Genomic DNA, 16,923 nt, shown 5'->3' with positions numbered 1-16,923 from the left:
GTTGTCCTCCCACTTTCTTCAGTCTTTTCCTACCTGTTGCAAAGAGATACTACGAACCAATGCTGTCATCTCTTCTAGGGTTATCTTCTCAATGGTTCTTTTATTTATTCTTGTTTAACAGACAAAGATCTCTTGATAGACTTACATCCCAAAGCCAATATCCAAATACCAGGGTAACAAAAACATATCTAAGTGCCTAAACTCATGGCAGTGAGAGTAACGTGTTTTCACTTCATCTCCAGAGAAGCAGCTCACAGAGAAATATTAGTAGAGGCAAACAACACACTGACAGGGTAGCAAGTGCTCAGTGACGGAGACAAAAACCATCAAGGCAGCTCCCAGGCTCTCCAACGGGCTCAGAATCCACTCCACCTCCCCAGGCAGACCCGCCGGTAGAACATGATGCAGCCGCTGGAAACAGCAAATTCCAGATTCTATGACTTTGATGTAAAGATCTGTTCTAAGCACTGTTTGTGCAACAAGTACTAGAGATATTCATGTGCCTGTCATGAATGGGGCTAAAAATTCCAAGGGTATGTCTTCTGAATATTTTCCACGTCACAGTCTGTAACACCGTTTACCAAACAACAACAGACTGGAAGCCTAGTCCAAAGATTTGGTTTGTGACTATGAGAAATTTTAAAGCACTTTGAAAAGTCACCAATTGCTTTCTTAAATGCTTCATTACACACTTCTAAGGTAACTGGCCTTAGCCTACTCATGGGTTTCAAATCACCAATGCCTTTTTTGGTTCAGATACACTTTGCATACCTGCCCACTCTGCATTTCAGAACGCTATGAAAACGTAAGAGGAAACTTGAAGGTCTTATTTCTTTTGAATCGATGTGCTGGCACTGCTGGTATGGGAGGCAACCCCCCAAAGACAAGTCTTCTGTGAAGGAAGCTCAAGAAACAGTGTTCTGATGACAAAGACCTTTCCTCCCACCCACAGAGATGAACGGAGGTGAAACTCAGGTTGTTAGGTGACAGGGTGCATTCCAGACACTACTCAGTTAATGGGCTCTGTGCATCCAGCCCTCCCCACCCTTTTGCTCTCTTTGCTTCTCCTCAATTCCAGTGCTCAGAAGAAGGAGAGAAGTGTAGCCCCGATTCCTGATTCAGAAAGGAGGAGAGGGGCTTCCTTGGAAGTCCAGAGGCAAAGACTCTGAACTCCCAGTGCAGGGGGGCACAGGTTCAATCCCTGGCCGGGGAACTAGATCCCACATACCACAACAAGAAGATTCCACATGCCGCAACAAAGATCGAAGACCCGAAGGGCAGCAACTAAGACCTGGCACAGCCAGATGAATGAACGAATGAAGAAATAAACGGGAGAGAGGACAGCTACTGCTTTCCCAGCCTCATGGCCATAGCTGATGTCATCTCTTCTTCCTCCTCCTCACAGCACTGCCATCACTGAGCAGTAAACACAGTATACAAACTAGCAAACCACGATCCCACGATTAAAAAGGAGGCAGGAGACCTGCGCCAGACACAGCTAAGTGAGTGAACATCAGAGCTCCTGCAACATCCTAGAGAAATAAAGGTTACTGCCTTGACTGCTCCGTGGGTTTTACTTCCATAAAGCCATGTGCATTTTCTTCTTACAACTAACTAACTGACGGCACCAGGGATGCTGGGTTATTGAGCATAATACCCAATACTGTTCAGAATGAACTGTTTCGTAAGAATAGCTAATACATTTATTTTGGCTTATGTGCAGGGCTGGCTGTAGAACTTGGGGAAGTCAGGTAACTTCTATGAAAGGTGTTAATTTTCCCATTTTATTGTCCAAACTTCTCTGGAAACTTTTCCTATTTGAAATGTTGATAGTCAATTTGAGATGTCAAAATAAAGAAGTGGATGTCACAAATCTACCATAAATTGTTCAGAGTCCTTTATTGCTAAATTAATGTTCCATCCTAGAATTCTCCTTACTATTAAAATCCTTCTGAGTGTGTGATGAAGTCCCTTATCACCTAACACAGCTGGAGATTCAAGACAAGGGGTCCTTCCTTCCCCACTATATGCTGGGGCCCCAGCCCACCCCATCCTCCACCATAATGCACAGATTTGCACATCTCTTCAAGAAGTGAAACAGAAGGCCATTTGGCCACGACCTGGAATTTGCTTACAATTACTGCCCAGGAGAGACTGTCTCTCCATTTTCATTGAAAATACCAATAATAGAGACGTCCCTGGCCATCCAGTGGTTAAGATCCTGTGCTTCCAATGCAGGGAGCATGAGTTTAATCCCTGGCCAGCGAACTAAGATGCCGCATGCTACACAGCAAGGCCAAAAAAAAGAATGCAGTAATATTCTACTTACCCTATACTATCACTAAAGCCCAACTCTATGATTCCTTTCACCCTTTTTTTTTTGGGGGGGGGTGGGCGGTGCACACTCTTTCCAATGTATTACCAAATAAGTGAATGTCTTTCACACATAAAGCACAGAAATTTCACGAGCAAGTTGATGGACAGCTCAGACTCCTGGGGCATCTTTACTATGTTTAGCCCTGTGCTATCAATTCCTTACAAAAACCCAATTTTCCCTGTTACTCAGATAATCTGAGTCGCAAGTTTACTGTTCTCTCTACACTGGTTTTCCGCTTCTCCTGTTGATAATCAAAGAAGCACATTTTCTTACAACATTATAGTAAGGGAGGTACGCTCATTAGGAGCACCAATCTGGAGATGACAAAGAATTCAATGGAAGCCAGAATTCAATGGAAGCCGAGCAGCCAGCCAGCAGCCCTGCACCGCCTGGCTGTGTGACTTGTTGGCAGGGAGATGACTAACACGTGGGCAGGAGGGCTGAACCGGGAGCCAGGCCTGGACCCCACGGAGAGTCTGCAGGAGGTCTCGGGAGAGTCCAAAGCTCTCATAAGAGAGAAGTTTAATAAGATAACTCGGCTTTTAAGTAACAGAGGCAGCCTCCTGGCTTCTGGGCTTCGAAAGGGCTCACCCGCCAGGAGTAATAACACAAGCAATTACTGCACCTAGAATAATAGAGCTCAGCGGGATCCGAGGACCCAGGTCTCCACTCTCATTCATCTACACACAGGGGAAAGGAATGCAAGGAAGAAATGCCCCACTTTCCATGAAGACCTGGGACAGTCCTGTTAGGTAAGCAGATAAATTACATTTGGCAAAGTAAGTCACTGTTTTGGGTGGTTGCCAAAAATAAAAATGCCCCTGGTATTAAAGGCTGTATATAAAGCAATGTCCTCACCTAGGACAGAATTCCTAGTTTAAAAGTTTGTAGCATTGCATTCTAGAGACTGGAAACAGACTTAAACGTCTCACTTCTCATTCCTTTCTCTACCACAAACTTCCAACAGGCCTTGAGGCACGTTGCCTTCAACTGGTACCTTGACTGCAGGTTGCTTGCAGCTGCCTTCAGGAACATCTGAGTATACCCACCTGGACCTACTCATTTCAGCTGTCTTTTATCTCCCCCGTTTTATTTCTCTGCCTCTGTCAAGACTTGTCACTTTCACCATTTCCCCAGAAAAGAGGTTTAAAGCAAAGAAACTGACCAGAAATATGACATCTGATTTCTCCAACCCATCCATTCTCCAAGAAAAACTTCAGTGTTTCACTTCATGAGTTCCCCCTTCCATCATAAAACATGGTAACCTGCCTCTATTAAACAGCATTTCAATGAGACAGACCCCTAATATCTCAACAGCCTAAAAAGCTTTACTCAGAATCAGGTGCAAAGCCTGGTCTCAAACCGAAGCTGCCTGTGCTTCATAGAAGCCTGGAGACACCCCACACCTTAGGCCATCCTCCCAGCGACCTATGGAATCATCTACCCTCAGTTTATTTTGTCCTCTCTGAACTATGCCAATCCAGTATTTCCCCCAGACCTGACCTTTCTTAACCAAATCCACTAAACATACATTTTATCACTCAAATTGCGACACTTTGAGAGAGAAAATAGGGTGTTACTGACAGTCATGCCAAGACAACAGCCTTAGGCAAACTGGGATGTAAGTTGCCCTGTCCTTACAAAGGAGGGAGGCCAGGTAAGGCGCTGTTCCTTACCAATTTATGCTGATCCTACATACACGGTTCCTCTCTCCCAGTCTCCAAAAGAGGACCAGAAAATGCTTAGACAAATCTGGATTACCTAGTCCATGTTGGAGCAAAGAAGATGGAATGCTTTATATTATAGTGGCAAGTTTTTTCTAAATATATCGTTTTGATCATTTAGAAGGGAGGGTGGGATGGAGATGGAATGCAGCCCAGTTCTGAAGTACCAGAAGCTGAGGGGTCGCAGGGAAGATAGGGCAGGAGCCAAAGGAGTTAAAACTTTTGCCAGATGCATTTCTGCCTGACTACCCTCACCTGTGCCACTGAACTCCACCTAGTATTCACACACACAACTGCACTTTTCCATGCACTACCTAAATCTGTTTAAGCTTTCCTAACAGTTAAATGAACAATGCCTCCAAAGCTCAGAAGGTTAGGCATTTACCAGTGCACACCTTTCTGCTAAGCCAAAATTAGGGACTGATATGTTATCCATTTCTTATTTGTGCCAAGGACATGAAAGAAAGCAAATGCCATCATATCGTTTATAAAATAAAGGATATTTTAGTCAAAAAATAACAATAGAAAAAATATGATCTTAAAATTAAAGCCAGTCTTTCAAACTGGGGGTGGCTGAAGATGAGATGATTAGATAGCATTACCAACTCAATGGACATCAATTTGAGCAACACCAGGAGACAGTGAAGGACAGAGGAGCCTGGTGTGCTGCAGTCCTTGGGGTCACAGAGTGAACGCGACTTAGCAACTACATAACAATATTACAAATCTTGCCCTCATGTTGCCTCAGTTGGTTCCATTTCCACTCCCGTCTGAGCTGGGAACAACTCCAGCCAATGGTCTGAATACTGCCTTCTTTCATCTTATCAGCAAGAATCCCAGGAGGCGAGCACTGCTCATTTACAGGCAAAGCTGGAAGGTAAAGGGTCAGTGACTTGCCCAAGGTATTGTGGCCAGTAGTCCATGACACTAAATACGTGAGCGCAGCCACCCCAGAAAATCAGTTCAGTTCTGTCTCCCGAGACAATTTATGTGTCCGTTTTCCAAAGTGTGGGCTTGTTTAAAAACAAAACAAGAAAATCTGGTTTCCGTAGTATATGATCCCTGTGTGTACCAGCATTTAATATTCATATGTAAATAAGAGCTGTCTCTTGTCTTCTTTTCAATTCTCTTTCAATCCCTCCCATTAAATGCAGTTTCAGTTTAGAGGCAAGAAGCCTTCAGCACATCTCTACCACCTGTTACACATTTCCTTCAGAGTCTTCTGCAAAATGCTGTACCTAGTTAGAATTTAATAACACTCGCTATTTTGTTTTCATTGTGGGCTTTTTCTGAAGGTGCTTTCTAGTAAGCAGTAACTAGCAAGTTATACTGGTTTCCCACTTTCATTGGTGAAATCATTTCCTTTTAAAATAATATGACGATTTTTAAAGACAGCTGATTATCCCAAAGATTTTCAGACTAAAAAAAATACAGGCAGTGTTCGGATATGCTAAAATCACGAGGGGCAATGCACACCTGAAACCCAGGGAACTGGAGGTAAACGCTTTCCGGGGTTGAAATCAGCTGACCCCGGTTCAGCCTTGAACAACTCTAAAAAATGGCCGGGTTTCTCAGAGCAGGATGTGGTCAGATTCACCACCGCTATCACCCCCACCGTCTAATCCAAGTAGAAAAAAAGAAAGAAGAGGAAGAACTGTGCATTAATACCAGTCTGCAGGGGGAAAAAAGTCAGGCCTCTCACAGGACCTTGCCTCTGACCTCCTAGCTAGGCGGGAGCTTTCTAGAACCCAGAGAGAGTAGACAAGGCTAGAGCCCTCAGAGCTGACTCTCCAGTAAGTTCAAGACCTTAAAACCCCTGGAGGGCCTTGAAGCAATTAAACAATGGTGAGATGTTTAATGATCCCCAGGAGCTGAACCCTGCCCTCCACTGGGGAAGACAGTGGTTTTCAAGAGTACTGACTGGGGAAGTAGACTACCAATTGTGAAACGATTAATTAGTGTAAGGAGATTGTTGGGCTTCCCTGGTGGCTCAGAGGGTAAAGAATCTGCCGGCAACGCAGGAGACCTGGGTGAGATTCCTGGGAAGATCTCCTGGAGAAGGGAATGGCTACCCATTCCAGTATTCTTGCATTCTGCCCTCAATCGAATCTAAGATGATCCCTGTAGGATATAAAAAGATAAAGTCTAAATAAAGACCCCCTGCAGCCACCAAAAACATGAAGTGTACTTCAGGGAATCTGTCTTAGGGAAATGCTAACACAAGAACACAAAGATGTATCAAAGAATGCTGACATATCAACAGAAAAAAATGGGTAAGCAAATATACCCAAACTGCGGAACACTCCTCAAACACTGAAGAATGAGACAGACGTATAATCATGACACTGAAAAGTAGTTTTGACAATTAATTTTAAAAAGGAAGTTACAGAACTCATTATAACCTCATTTCTGTTTCTTTAAAAAAAGAAATGGGGGGGTGTATAAATCTGCGTGAAAAAAACTGGGAAGTACATTTACTTACAGGGATGAGAATGAATGGCAGAAAATTCATAAGGAGAGTAGAGGGAGGAAGAATTTTGCATTCGACTTTACATAGTTCTGTACTGTGTGAAGTCTTAAGAGCAAGCATTAAGCCCAAATTTTAAACATCGACGATTGTGAAAGGACTAACACTGGATGGCACTCACCTGAGCATTTGGAAGGATTTCTGGGATGAACTAGAAAAGCTGGCCAAGAGAAGGAAAGGCCACCAAGGGACTGCATACGTGACCCTTCATCCTCAGGCCTTCAAAGGCTTGAGAAAGATAGGAAAATTCTATCTCCATATTTGGCAAGCTAGTGGAATAAAAACTAAAGACCAAGACCACCAAAGAGGTCATTTGGGGTTTTACTGGTGTTGTTCTTGTTAAGAACGGGGCTTGTAAACAAGAAACAGGATGGATATAAATAGACACATCAGAAAGCCCACGTATGTGGTTCTGTAGGATTTAAAGGGCAGAAAGTGAGGAACAGAGAATCTTCATGCTTATGGATGACACAAAAGACTTCCACAGTAATAACGTGCCAAGGTATTGGTGCCAAATTATAGGACGATCTGGGGAATCTATGCAAATAGAAGGAAAAGTGGCAGATGAATGTTAAAATGAGCATATGGCCTAAATCAGGCACATAAAACAACTTCTCAGCTGTCAGTTCTGACCTAGGAATAAGCTCTCAGAGTCACTGTAAATGGACTCCTGGGGACATCAGCCCAATATTGAGCTACAGATTAAAAGCAATGCAAAGTGTTCTGGGAGCCATCAAAATAAGTGCTAAAAAGAAAAAAAGAAGCTACTATCTCCCCTCATATACAATTCCGGTGCACTGGCCCCAAAAGCAAACATTCCTTTTGCATTTATGTCCTGACCCTTCAACTACATACAGCACAGGAATTAAATAAGATCAATGGGTCTCAAATGCCAGCCCCTGGATCAATCCCAAAGGGTCCCTCTTCAGGAGAGAAAGCCACCTAGGAGTGGCTTTTTAAAAACATGCATCTTCAGGCCATACGTGCAGATTCTAATTCAGTGCCTCAGAACGACCTTCCAGGTGGTCCTGAGGCAAGGATGTGTTTAGAGAATCACTGGGCTCCTAGGAACTCACTCTCTCTCTCAAAATCTCCTCCCGGAAAAGAATCTAAGAAAGCTTACAATAAAAAATAAACTCAAAAGAAAAGAAACCCTGTGAGGAACTACCAAGAATAGATTTAGATGATTCCTATACTTGCATATTAAACAGAAGTTGGAAAGATCTGCAGGACAAGGAAGAGGCTTTGGCATCAGAGCGTGAAAGCCAGAGCTCAGAACCCGACCAAGCCCCAAGGTCCTGCCAGACTCACTCAAAGGGCCGGGATAAACTCTCCCCGTGAGCTACACGCTCCCAGAGTGCCTTCACCATCCCCACCTTTCTCAGGTCTAGACCTGCTGCCCCAGGAGAATGGCAGGGTGTTCAGAAGCAGAGGTGAGACTGCGTAAATAAAACCCAATGGAACCATGTTCCTCTGGGTCCCAAGCAACCACTCCCACTAGTCTATCCTGACACCACTGCTGAAGCCAGGAACCTCCCTGGTCCAATTCTACCCACCCTCCAGCCACTACAGTAACTGGCCATTTAGTCTAATTCAAATTCTAACTCTGGTCTTCCACACTAGAAAATCATATTTTGACTAAACTACCTTCTCAAAAAATAAAAATAAAACAAGCAATGGGAACAGAAAATATGTCTCCCGCAAGGTAAGCATCAATTCAAAGTGAAGACTAGCAGAAGGTATGAGATTCCTCAGCTTTGATTCATGCCTAAAAGACATGTAATATAGGGTTTCTGATACACCTGAAGCCTTTGGGGACTGCAAGGAGCTTCAGAGTCCAACCACTTCATTTAAGAGAAAAAGAAAGAGCCTGAAAGGTGTACTACCTTACCCCACAGTGCCCAGAGAAGACCAGCAGTAGCTGGCCTACAACTGTGTCCCCTGAGTCCCAGGGTGATGACCTCTCTTCTCCACCAGGCTACTTCCCAGGGACAATGTGAATACTGGGTTGGCCAAAAAGTTTGTTCAAGTTTTTCCATAAGATGCCATGGGAAACCCAAACGAACTTTTTGGCCAATCCAATATATGGGCTTTATTATCTTGAACCACGGATACCCAATCTCCTCGATTCCCCTTATTACGTATGAGGTTGGTGTTACAAGACCATAGCAGACTACTTCCCACAGAAAGAGAACTTGAAGCACCTCGTAAAGAGGGGAAAGAGCCTTAAAGTCACCATAAGCACATAAATGGAGAAAATTTGTGCCAGCCCAGTTTACATCAGAGACTGAACGTCTCAAAAACAACATCTGAAAAATGTCATCTAAATTGCCATTAGGTTATTCTTCCTGTAAGTCGCTTAACTTCCTAATTTTTAAAAAATGCCAACTGAAACCACTGTTCTTTTTATCCCCCTAAATATTAGAGCTAAGTGAGAAAAACATAACATTAATTTATCATATTGAGTCTCACTGAAAGTAAGTGAAACCCCACAACACTCCATCTGCATCAAATGTGCACAACCTGTGATTTCTGTATCAATTTCTGCCATAAGAACAAAGCATATGTCGGTCTCCCAGGAGAGAAACAGTAACAGAAATTGGGTGGGGAAAAAAACAAAAATGAAAAAACTAGGTGTTGGGACTTCCCTTGTGGTTCAGTAGCTAAGACTCCACGCTCCCAATGCAGGGGGCCAGGGGTTCCATCCTTGCTCGGGGAACTAGATCTCACATGCTGCAATTAAAGATTTCCCATGCTGCAACTAAGGGCTTCCCTGGTGGCTCAGAAGGTAAAGAATCTGCATGCAAAGCAGGAGGCCTGGGTTCAATCCCTGGGTTGGGAAGATCTCCCGGAGAAGGAAATCCAGTATTCTTGTCTGGAGAATTCCATGGACAGAGGAGGCTGGTGGGCTACAGTCCATGGGGTCGAAAAGAGTCAGACACGCCTGAGCGACTAACACATGCTGCAATTAAAGATCCTGTGTGTGACTGTCCCTGATAGCTCAGTGGTAAAGAATCCACCTGCCAACGCAGAAGACACAGGTTCGATCCCTGCTCTGGGAAGATTCCACATGCCGAGGAGCAACTAAGTTTGTGCACCACAATTATTTTGAGCCTGTGCTCCAAAGCCTGGAAGCCACACTGCTGAGCCCACGTGCTGCAGGTACTGAAGCCCACACGCCCTAGAGCCAGTGCTCCGTAACAAAAGAAGCCACCGAAATGAGAAGCCTGGGCCCCACAACCAGAGAGTAACCCCCACTCACCACAACTAGTGAAGAGCCTGCGCAGCAACAAAGACCCAGCACCACCATGAATAAATAAGTAAAAGTATTAAAAAAAAAAAAATCCTGTGTGCACGACTAAAACCTGGCACAGCCAAAAAAAAACCACACAAACCTGGGTGGGTATCTATCTCCAAAGAAACAGGAGAAAAAGCTACATAAGCCCAGTAAGAGCTGAATCCCTTTACTTCATTCCTTGCCCCTGATAAGGCAAAGAATTTCCTAAAATCTTCAGCTATTCTTTTCCTTGAAGAAATGACAAAATCTAAACATCAGGTTCCAAAGGATATCTACTGCTGTAACCACTGCTAGAATCATACCTGTCAGCTGGCTTGACAGCCCATGCTGATAAGTGAGTTTCACAACAGGCCTTAGTTCCTCCTCAAATGGGTGCATGCTAAGTCACTTCAGTCATGTCCGACTCTGTGCGACCCTATGGACTGTAGCCCCCCAGGCTCCTCTGTCCATGGGATTCTCTAGACAAGAATACTGGAGTGGGTTGCCTTGCCCTCCTCCAGGGGATGTTCCTGACCCAGGGATCAAACCCGAGTCTCTTACATCTCCTGCACTGGCAGGCAGGTTCTTTACCACGAGTGCCACCTGGGAAGCCCAGAGACTCCTTAACTGCATTCAAAATCCTGGCAATTTTCTCTTTTAAACGTAACAAATGAAAACTAAAATACTCACGTATTTCCCCAATTTCATTCTCCAAGTAAACTGGGCATAGATGCACGAAATCATTTGCCTCCTTATTATTAGCACTGAGAACAATCCAGCCTCAGGAGTCCCCAACCCTGCATGAACCCTTCCTTCCTGACCATTACTTTGACCTCTGAAGCATGCTACTCTGCTTTTCAACATCGCTATTACCTAAAGCTTGCTAGGTTAAAAGTGTTGCCAGAGGCCAGAGCTACTACATTCCAAGTAGTAATAAAATGATGTCAGAAGCATACACTTCATCAGGTTCTAGATGCTATGCAACTCTTGTTGAGCCTGTTCTTAGCATTTATCTTCTCATCTAGGTCCTATCCCCTGAAAGGTGGTGACCTCAGGAATACACATGATTGGCTGGTAGGAAGTCAAAGAACCCTGGTCTTGGCCCTGTAAGAGACATAACCAAGAGCAAGCATTTTGCTTTAGATCAGTCTCCTATTGATTATATTTATCCTGTAGACTTAATGTCTGCTACTGATCTGACCAGAGCTTCCCTGGCAGGCTACAGTCCATGTGGTCACAAGAGTCAGACACGACTGAGTGATGAAACAACTTATCCCACCAGGAGACCGGAACCACCACCACCTCTGCTGCCTTTCTGCCTTTTCTTACCCTAAAACACGTACATTAACAGCTCAGGTTAAACCCATACCGTGTATGGGGAATACTGAACTTCGAGAAATTGAAAAGCTACTGTAAATATTTGGAAGATGATCACCAATGGACACCTACAATCTCTGCACATGCCATTCCCTCTGCCGGGAACTCTTCCTCTGTGTCTGGTTCTTTCATGTTCATCAGACCTCAGCTGAAGGAAGCCTTCCAATCTAAACGAGCCACCCCTCCCCTTACTCCTGACTACTCAGTCCCATTCCCCTACTGGAAATTGCTCTCATATGCTTATTTCTTATGTACTTGTCTGTCTCCTCCATAAACTGGAAGGGCAGGGATATGATTTACTGTTTCACCACTGTTTCTCCAATACACAGGCAGCGCTTGACACAGACGATCGATAACACTCGTTGGAGAAAGGAAATATGATTGCTCATCATCTCTATCATTAGTTAGTACATGGCAGTGGCCACTGTTAGCATGACTAGAGCCAAATGTATGCTTCTTTTTCAAACTGGAAAAATGACAGGAAGTCTTTGAGACAGAACAAAAACTCTGCTCCGTTACTTACTTACAATTTTGATTGAAAGCTACCATGCTAACCTGCAGCTTCCCTTGTGGCTCAGCTGGTAAAGAATCCACCTGCAATGAGGCAGACCTGGGTTGGATCCTTGGGTTGGGAAGATCCCCTGGAGAAGGGAAAGGCTACCCACTCCAGTATCCTGGCCTGGAGAATTCCAAGGACTGTACAGTCCATGGTGTCGCAAAGAGTCAGACACGATTGAGCAACTTTCACTCACTCACTCATGCTCACCTGCCGGGAAGCAGACACTTTTAAGACTAGAGGGAAAAGTCTTCCATCCTATTCCACCTACTGCTTTGCAAATGTATGCTTAGTCACTAAGTTGTGTCCAACTCTTTGCGATACCACGGACTGTAGCCCACCAGGCTCCTCTGTCCATGGGATTTCCCAGGCAAGAATACTGGAGTGGGTGGCCATTTCCTTCTCCAGGGGATTGTCCCGACCCAGCAATCGAACCTGTGTCTCCTGCACTGGCAGGCAGATTCTTTACCACTAAGCCACCTGGGAATCTTTGCTAATGGCCCTAGTAAAATACTGTTATTCGCCTACCTTGTCCCTTTGAGTGGTAGAATAAGGGTGTTTTAAGTAGCTTAGGAAAGGTGTTTTTCTTTCACAGTCTACACATAGGAAGGAACAGATCAGCAGACTAATACTCTGTCCTCACTACGCTCTGAAGACACATATGTCTTGGCTCAGAAATCTAGAAACACTTAGCTGTAATGATCTAAATTACAGCGAGCAATTCCTACAAGCTGTACACTGGATATATTCCCACTAACCTCCTCACCAGAAAGCCTACAGCCCGCTTCCCAACAGCCTGGCAGCACAATTCCGTCAGGGGAGGAAGTTACGGCCATCTCCTTCTTTAGGTGCCGCAGGACTTAAGTCATCTAGTGAAGGTCATGGTTCTAACCATAAAGCCAAAGATCAGCAGAGGGATTCCTTCCCTTTCAAACGGGATGGGGTGAAACGGGAACTGGGATTTGGCCTTCCACACCATAAGGAGGATGAGATAGGCTGCTGCCATGGCTGCTTCTGATGAGCACCGAAGATTCAAGGACTGCAGCAGATTCACTCTGCTGTGTGCTCCTTCTTGAAAAGACATGCAGACATAAGATAGGAGTGTTAAAGACTTCAAAAAGGGCTCTGTCCCCCAAGACAGAAATAAATGGGGTCAGCAAAACCAGAGAAAATTGCCATCTCTAAGTAGCTGCTAAGTGGGGTGACTGAATTTCACATTCACTACCCCAGAGACTTCTCCCAACCTCTATTTAACATGGGCTGACAATATTCTGAGACAGCTAAAGAAAGTCTAGCAAATTACCCAAGAAACCCAGGGATAGAATCCTCCAGGGTTTCGAGAAAAGATCTCATGTGACACAGACATTTACTTTCCCAGGTTCTATTTCACCTGCCCACACACTTGCCAGTCTTATCCCAACTCAAAAAATATATAAATCCACCTTCAGCTTTTCCATCATCCTCACTGCCTTCTCAGTAACAGAAGAGCCCCACAATGATTGTGTCAACTCACTGCCCACTTCCTCCTTCAACATATTCCAGAACCAACTCTGTCCCTTGGCTCCTATTGTGAACAGCAGACACAGCCCCTACCATCAGTTTAAAAAATTGGTCAAATGCAAACATGAGTCCCAAGTTCTTTCTGCTTCAACCTTAGAAAAAGGAACATAGGACTTACTAAGATGGCAAGGCAGAGGTCAGAAGAAACACGCACCTTCCATCTCCTTATAACCCATTTTTTATGCAGAAGAGGAAGAATGAATATTCCTCTTCGTTGCAGCAAACTTCAACCCAACACCGCTTCGGACCTTCAGTTTGGCCTGAGTCCAGACAAAACCGGAGGGCTCAGCCTGAAAGGCCCAAGTCTGGTTGGTCAGTTTCTGCCCCTCAACCCAAAGGCAGAAAAGCAGTCACTGATAATTACTCTTTTCCTATTCATCAAACTATTTCCTCCTCACCTCCCTCTGTCATAGAGCTCCATCTTCCCTCAGAGTTCTTACGAAGCAGTTCCTGGTACCACTGGAAAGAATTACTCTCCAGGAAAATACAACTTTGCTAAGCAGAAGAGCTTCACACACAGCAATTTGCCAGGGGTCAATTTTTCATTCCAGGCAGGCTTCAAAGCCTGGCACAAATCTGCCAGTGGCTCCGCAGTTCACCCAGCTTCCCTCCCCTAATCTCTGCCTGGAACTCACCCACCCACCCCTTTGCAGCTTGAAAACAGAAAAACAGCAGTACAGCCAACTCTTAACACCTTCTTCAAAGGCTGCTCCCTGCCTAATGTGTCTTCCACACCACATTCCTTTGCTTATGGTAAGGACCATAAGCACCAAATAAAGTCACTTACTGCAACAGCGGCTTCCGGACAAGACAGGAGTAACATTTAATCTCTCCAAGGCTCAATTACAGTCAGCTTCACTTTCCTGCAATTTTGCGGCCATGCATCACTGGCCCTGCCCTCTGTTAAAATCATTGCCTGGAGTCAGAGTCATCAAACCACGAATGTTTTGAAAAGCCTGTGCTTTGGCCAATAAGGTCTGGGTTCAAGTCCCAGCTCTGCCTCTCATTACCAATTAAAAAGTACCTGTCCTGGGGTAAACTATCCTTTCAAAACTTCAGATTACATATCTGTAAAAATGTAGCCAATGATCCTATCCACTTGTTCAGTACTATAAATGAGATAACACAAACAGAAAACTCAGCACAAGACATGAGCCTTAATAAACAAGTTACTGTTGATATTCAGTATCCATGGGGGTAATCTGTGGACAGGTATGTTCACCCCATTAGAATCCAGATGCCCTGGAAACCTCCAGCATCTGTAGAAGTAAAAATACAGTCAGTCCATTTCCACTCCCACTCTACAAGTAAGAGGGGCCTTTAAGAAAAATTCAAGCCTCAGCAAAGGAAAAAAACTCGGACAAGATTCACTCGGTGCTGGCAATCCCACTACCAGACCACCGAGCACTGCTCTGTCCCTACGGTGAAGGGAAAGCTAAGGGGCAACGAGAAAGCTAATTTAATAGAAGACACTTCAGGATAACCCTTTCATAGGTCAGGTCAATATTTCAGAGAGGTGAAACCATGTGGACCGTGGAAATTCCCTCCTCACTCAGTTTCTGATAAATTCTGACTCTCCCTTTATGTATTAATAAGTGGGAAATGCACTACTGAAAAGCCTAAGAATCTCAGTTGGAGGCAGAATACTGCCTAAGAAGTGACTATGTGAATATCGGGGGGACAAAAAATCTTGAAATCTAATTCACACATAAGCTGAGAAACATTATAATCCTGTGAAAGACAATGAGCCAAGAAAACAGAATGTTTTTCAAACTTTCTACAACTATAAAAGGCTGCAGAGCTTTGGGACAAAGTGTCATAAGGAATATTACCAGATGGAAAAGTCAGGAATTGCGGCCTGAAATGAAAGCCTGTGGCCATCACAACCAGAAATTCTGGTAACAACGAAGAAATGTCAGTTTCCAATCCTAGGGAATGTTGAGGGGAGGCCAACAGAGGGGACAATTGATAAAGAGAATTTATATTACAAAATTATGACGGGGTTAATTTTTAATGAAACTTGCAAGGTTTTAAATGCACCATTCAAGGATGTAGAGAGTGAGGGGATATATAATCAGGCAGAATTTACAGTAACAGCAGGGGGCTGGGAATCAGAACATTTAGGCTCCGGTCCTGGCTCCAACCCAAACCACCATGTGACCTTAGGCAAGTCACTTGTCCTCTTCAAAGTTGTCTCATCCGTAGTGAGGGAACAACAAGGATCGCTAAGATTCCTACCGGCCTAAGGCTCTGAGAGCCAAAGAGATGGGGACCACAGATATGAAGAGCTCTCAGGACTACTGACTTGACGCAAGAGGTGGAGGGGAAAAGACGGGAAATGAGGGCCAGGGAGCGAGAAAACTTGGCGTAACTAAGCGTCGGTGGAAACATAATAGCTTCAAGAAGGCCAAGTACTCCAAGAGTTCCACAGAAGAGCGGACGTTAGGATCTATGAAAAACTGCAAACTACTCAGCATATGCCAAAATGGACAGAAGGACGGTGAATCGGAGGACTGATACCAATACATCCCCGTTAACTAATCAGTAATCGATCTGTCCCGGTAAAAAGCCAGGAGACTTGAGTCCCACCATCACGGAAATCACTGTGACCCCCTAATGCCAGGGTGTCCCGGAGGCAAAGTACCGAAGGGGAGTCCGTGTCGACTTGCGTCTAGGGAGGGGATTCCGAGATCGGGTCAAAGTGAGAAGGGGCAGAGGAAAGAGGATCTGCGAGACACTGCAAGCTGGCGGTAGGGGAAGGAGCCAGCGCCAGACTCCCGCACGGTGGCGGCCAGTGGGATCGGTGTCCCGGGCCCCGCTCTCACCATCTTGACGATGCCCCGTTGCACGGTGGGGACCGCGGGTCCCCCGGAGGAGCCGCCGCTCTGCGCGGAGGAGGCCATGTGTAGCGATGGAAAACCAGCGATTAAGGCGGTGGCCCGCTAGGACGTGTCAATGTGGGTGTCGGTGTTGGTGAGAGGCCGCCTCGGAGAGGAGCAGGCGGGCGACCAGCTGTGGGCGATGGACGGGACGGACGCGCTGGGCGCTCGCTCACTGGAGCAGCAGCAGGACTGGGAGCGAAAAAGACGCGATCTCCACCACCGCCACACGTTCTACTCCCCGCGCAAGCGTGCCAGAGCGCCACCGCCCTCCGGCCAATTAGAGCCCAGAACCCGCCGGACCCCAAGCCAATAGGCACCCTGCTTGCGGAGCCCCGCCCCTTAGTCTCAAAACCGGTCAGGCGCTTCAGGAAGCGCTGAAAAAGCTGATTTGCAGTGATGGGCTAAGTATGAGGCGGGACTTCCGGGGCAGTGGTAGTAGGTAGTGTCGGGAGGTGTAGTGGAAAGGAAAGGACACGTCAGCATCTGGCCGCAGGGCGCAGTGGGCCCTGGGAGCCCCAGGGGCGGGGTCAGCTTCGCCCTCCGGCCTGGCCCCGCCCATTACGCCCCGCCCCGCGGGCGGCTGGGGAGCCCACGTGGACGTTAGCTTTCCCGGAGGGCGCACCCAGGTTCGCTAGCGCGAGCT

At 45.7% G+C, this 16,923-nt stretch overlaps 1 protein-coding gene across 1 annotated transcript in view; it reads right to left on the bottom strand.

The window, feature by feature from the left end:
• SND1 (staphylococcal nuclease and tudor domain containing 1) overlaps nt 1-16,474 on the bottom strand; it is a 422,890-nt gene extending 406,416 nt beyond the window's left edge. The window contains exon 1 of the mRNA XM_068972577.1: nt 16,224-16,474. Within this exon, the coding sequence (XP_068828678.1) occupies nt 16,224-16,301 (78 nt within the window). The 5' untranslated portion in view covers nt 16,302-16,474. The remainder of the gene's footprint in view (nt 1-16,223) is intronic.
• Nucleotides 16,475-16,923: the final 449 nt, after the last annotated feature.

Source organism: Capricornis sumatraensis, chromosome 5 (genome assembly GCF_032405125.1).
Source record: "Capricornis sumatraensis isolate serow.1 chromosome 5, serow.2, whole genome shotgun sequence".
Taxonomy (NCBI): Eukaryota; Metazoa; Chordata; class Mammalia; order Artiodactyla; family Bovidae; genus Capricornis; species Capricornis sumatraensis.
Note: the sequence above shows the minus strand (reverse complement) of the source record. Positions and strands in the feature narration are given on the sequence as shown.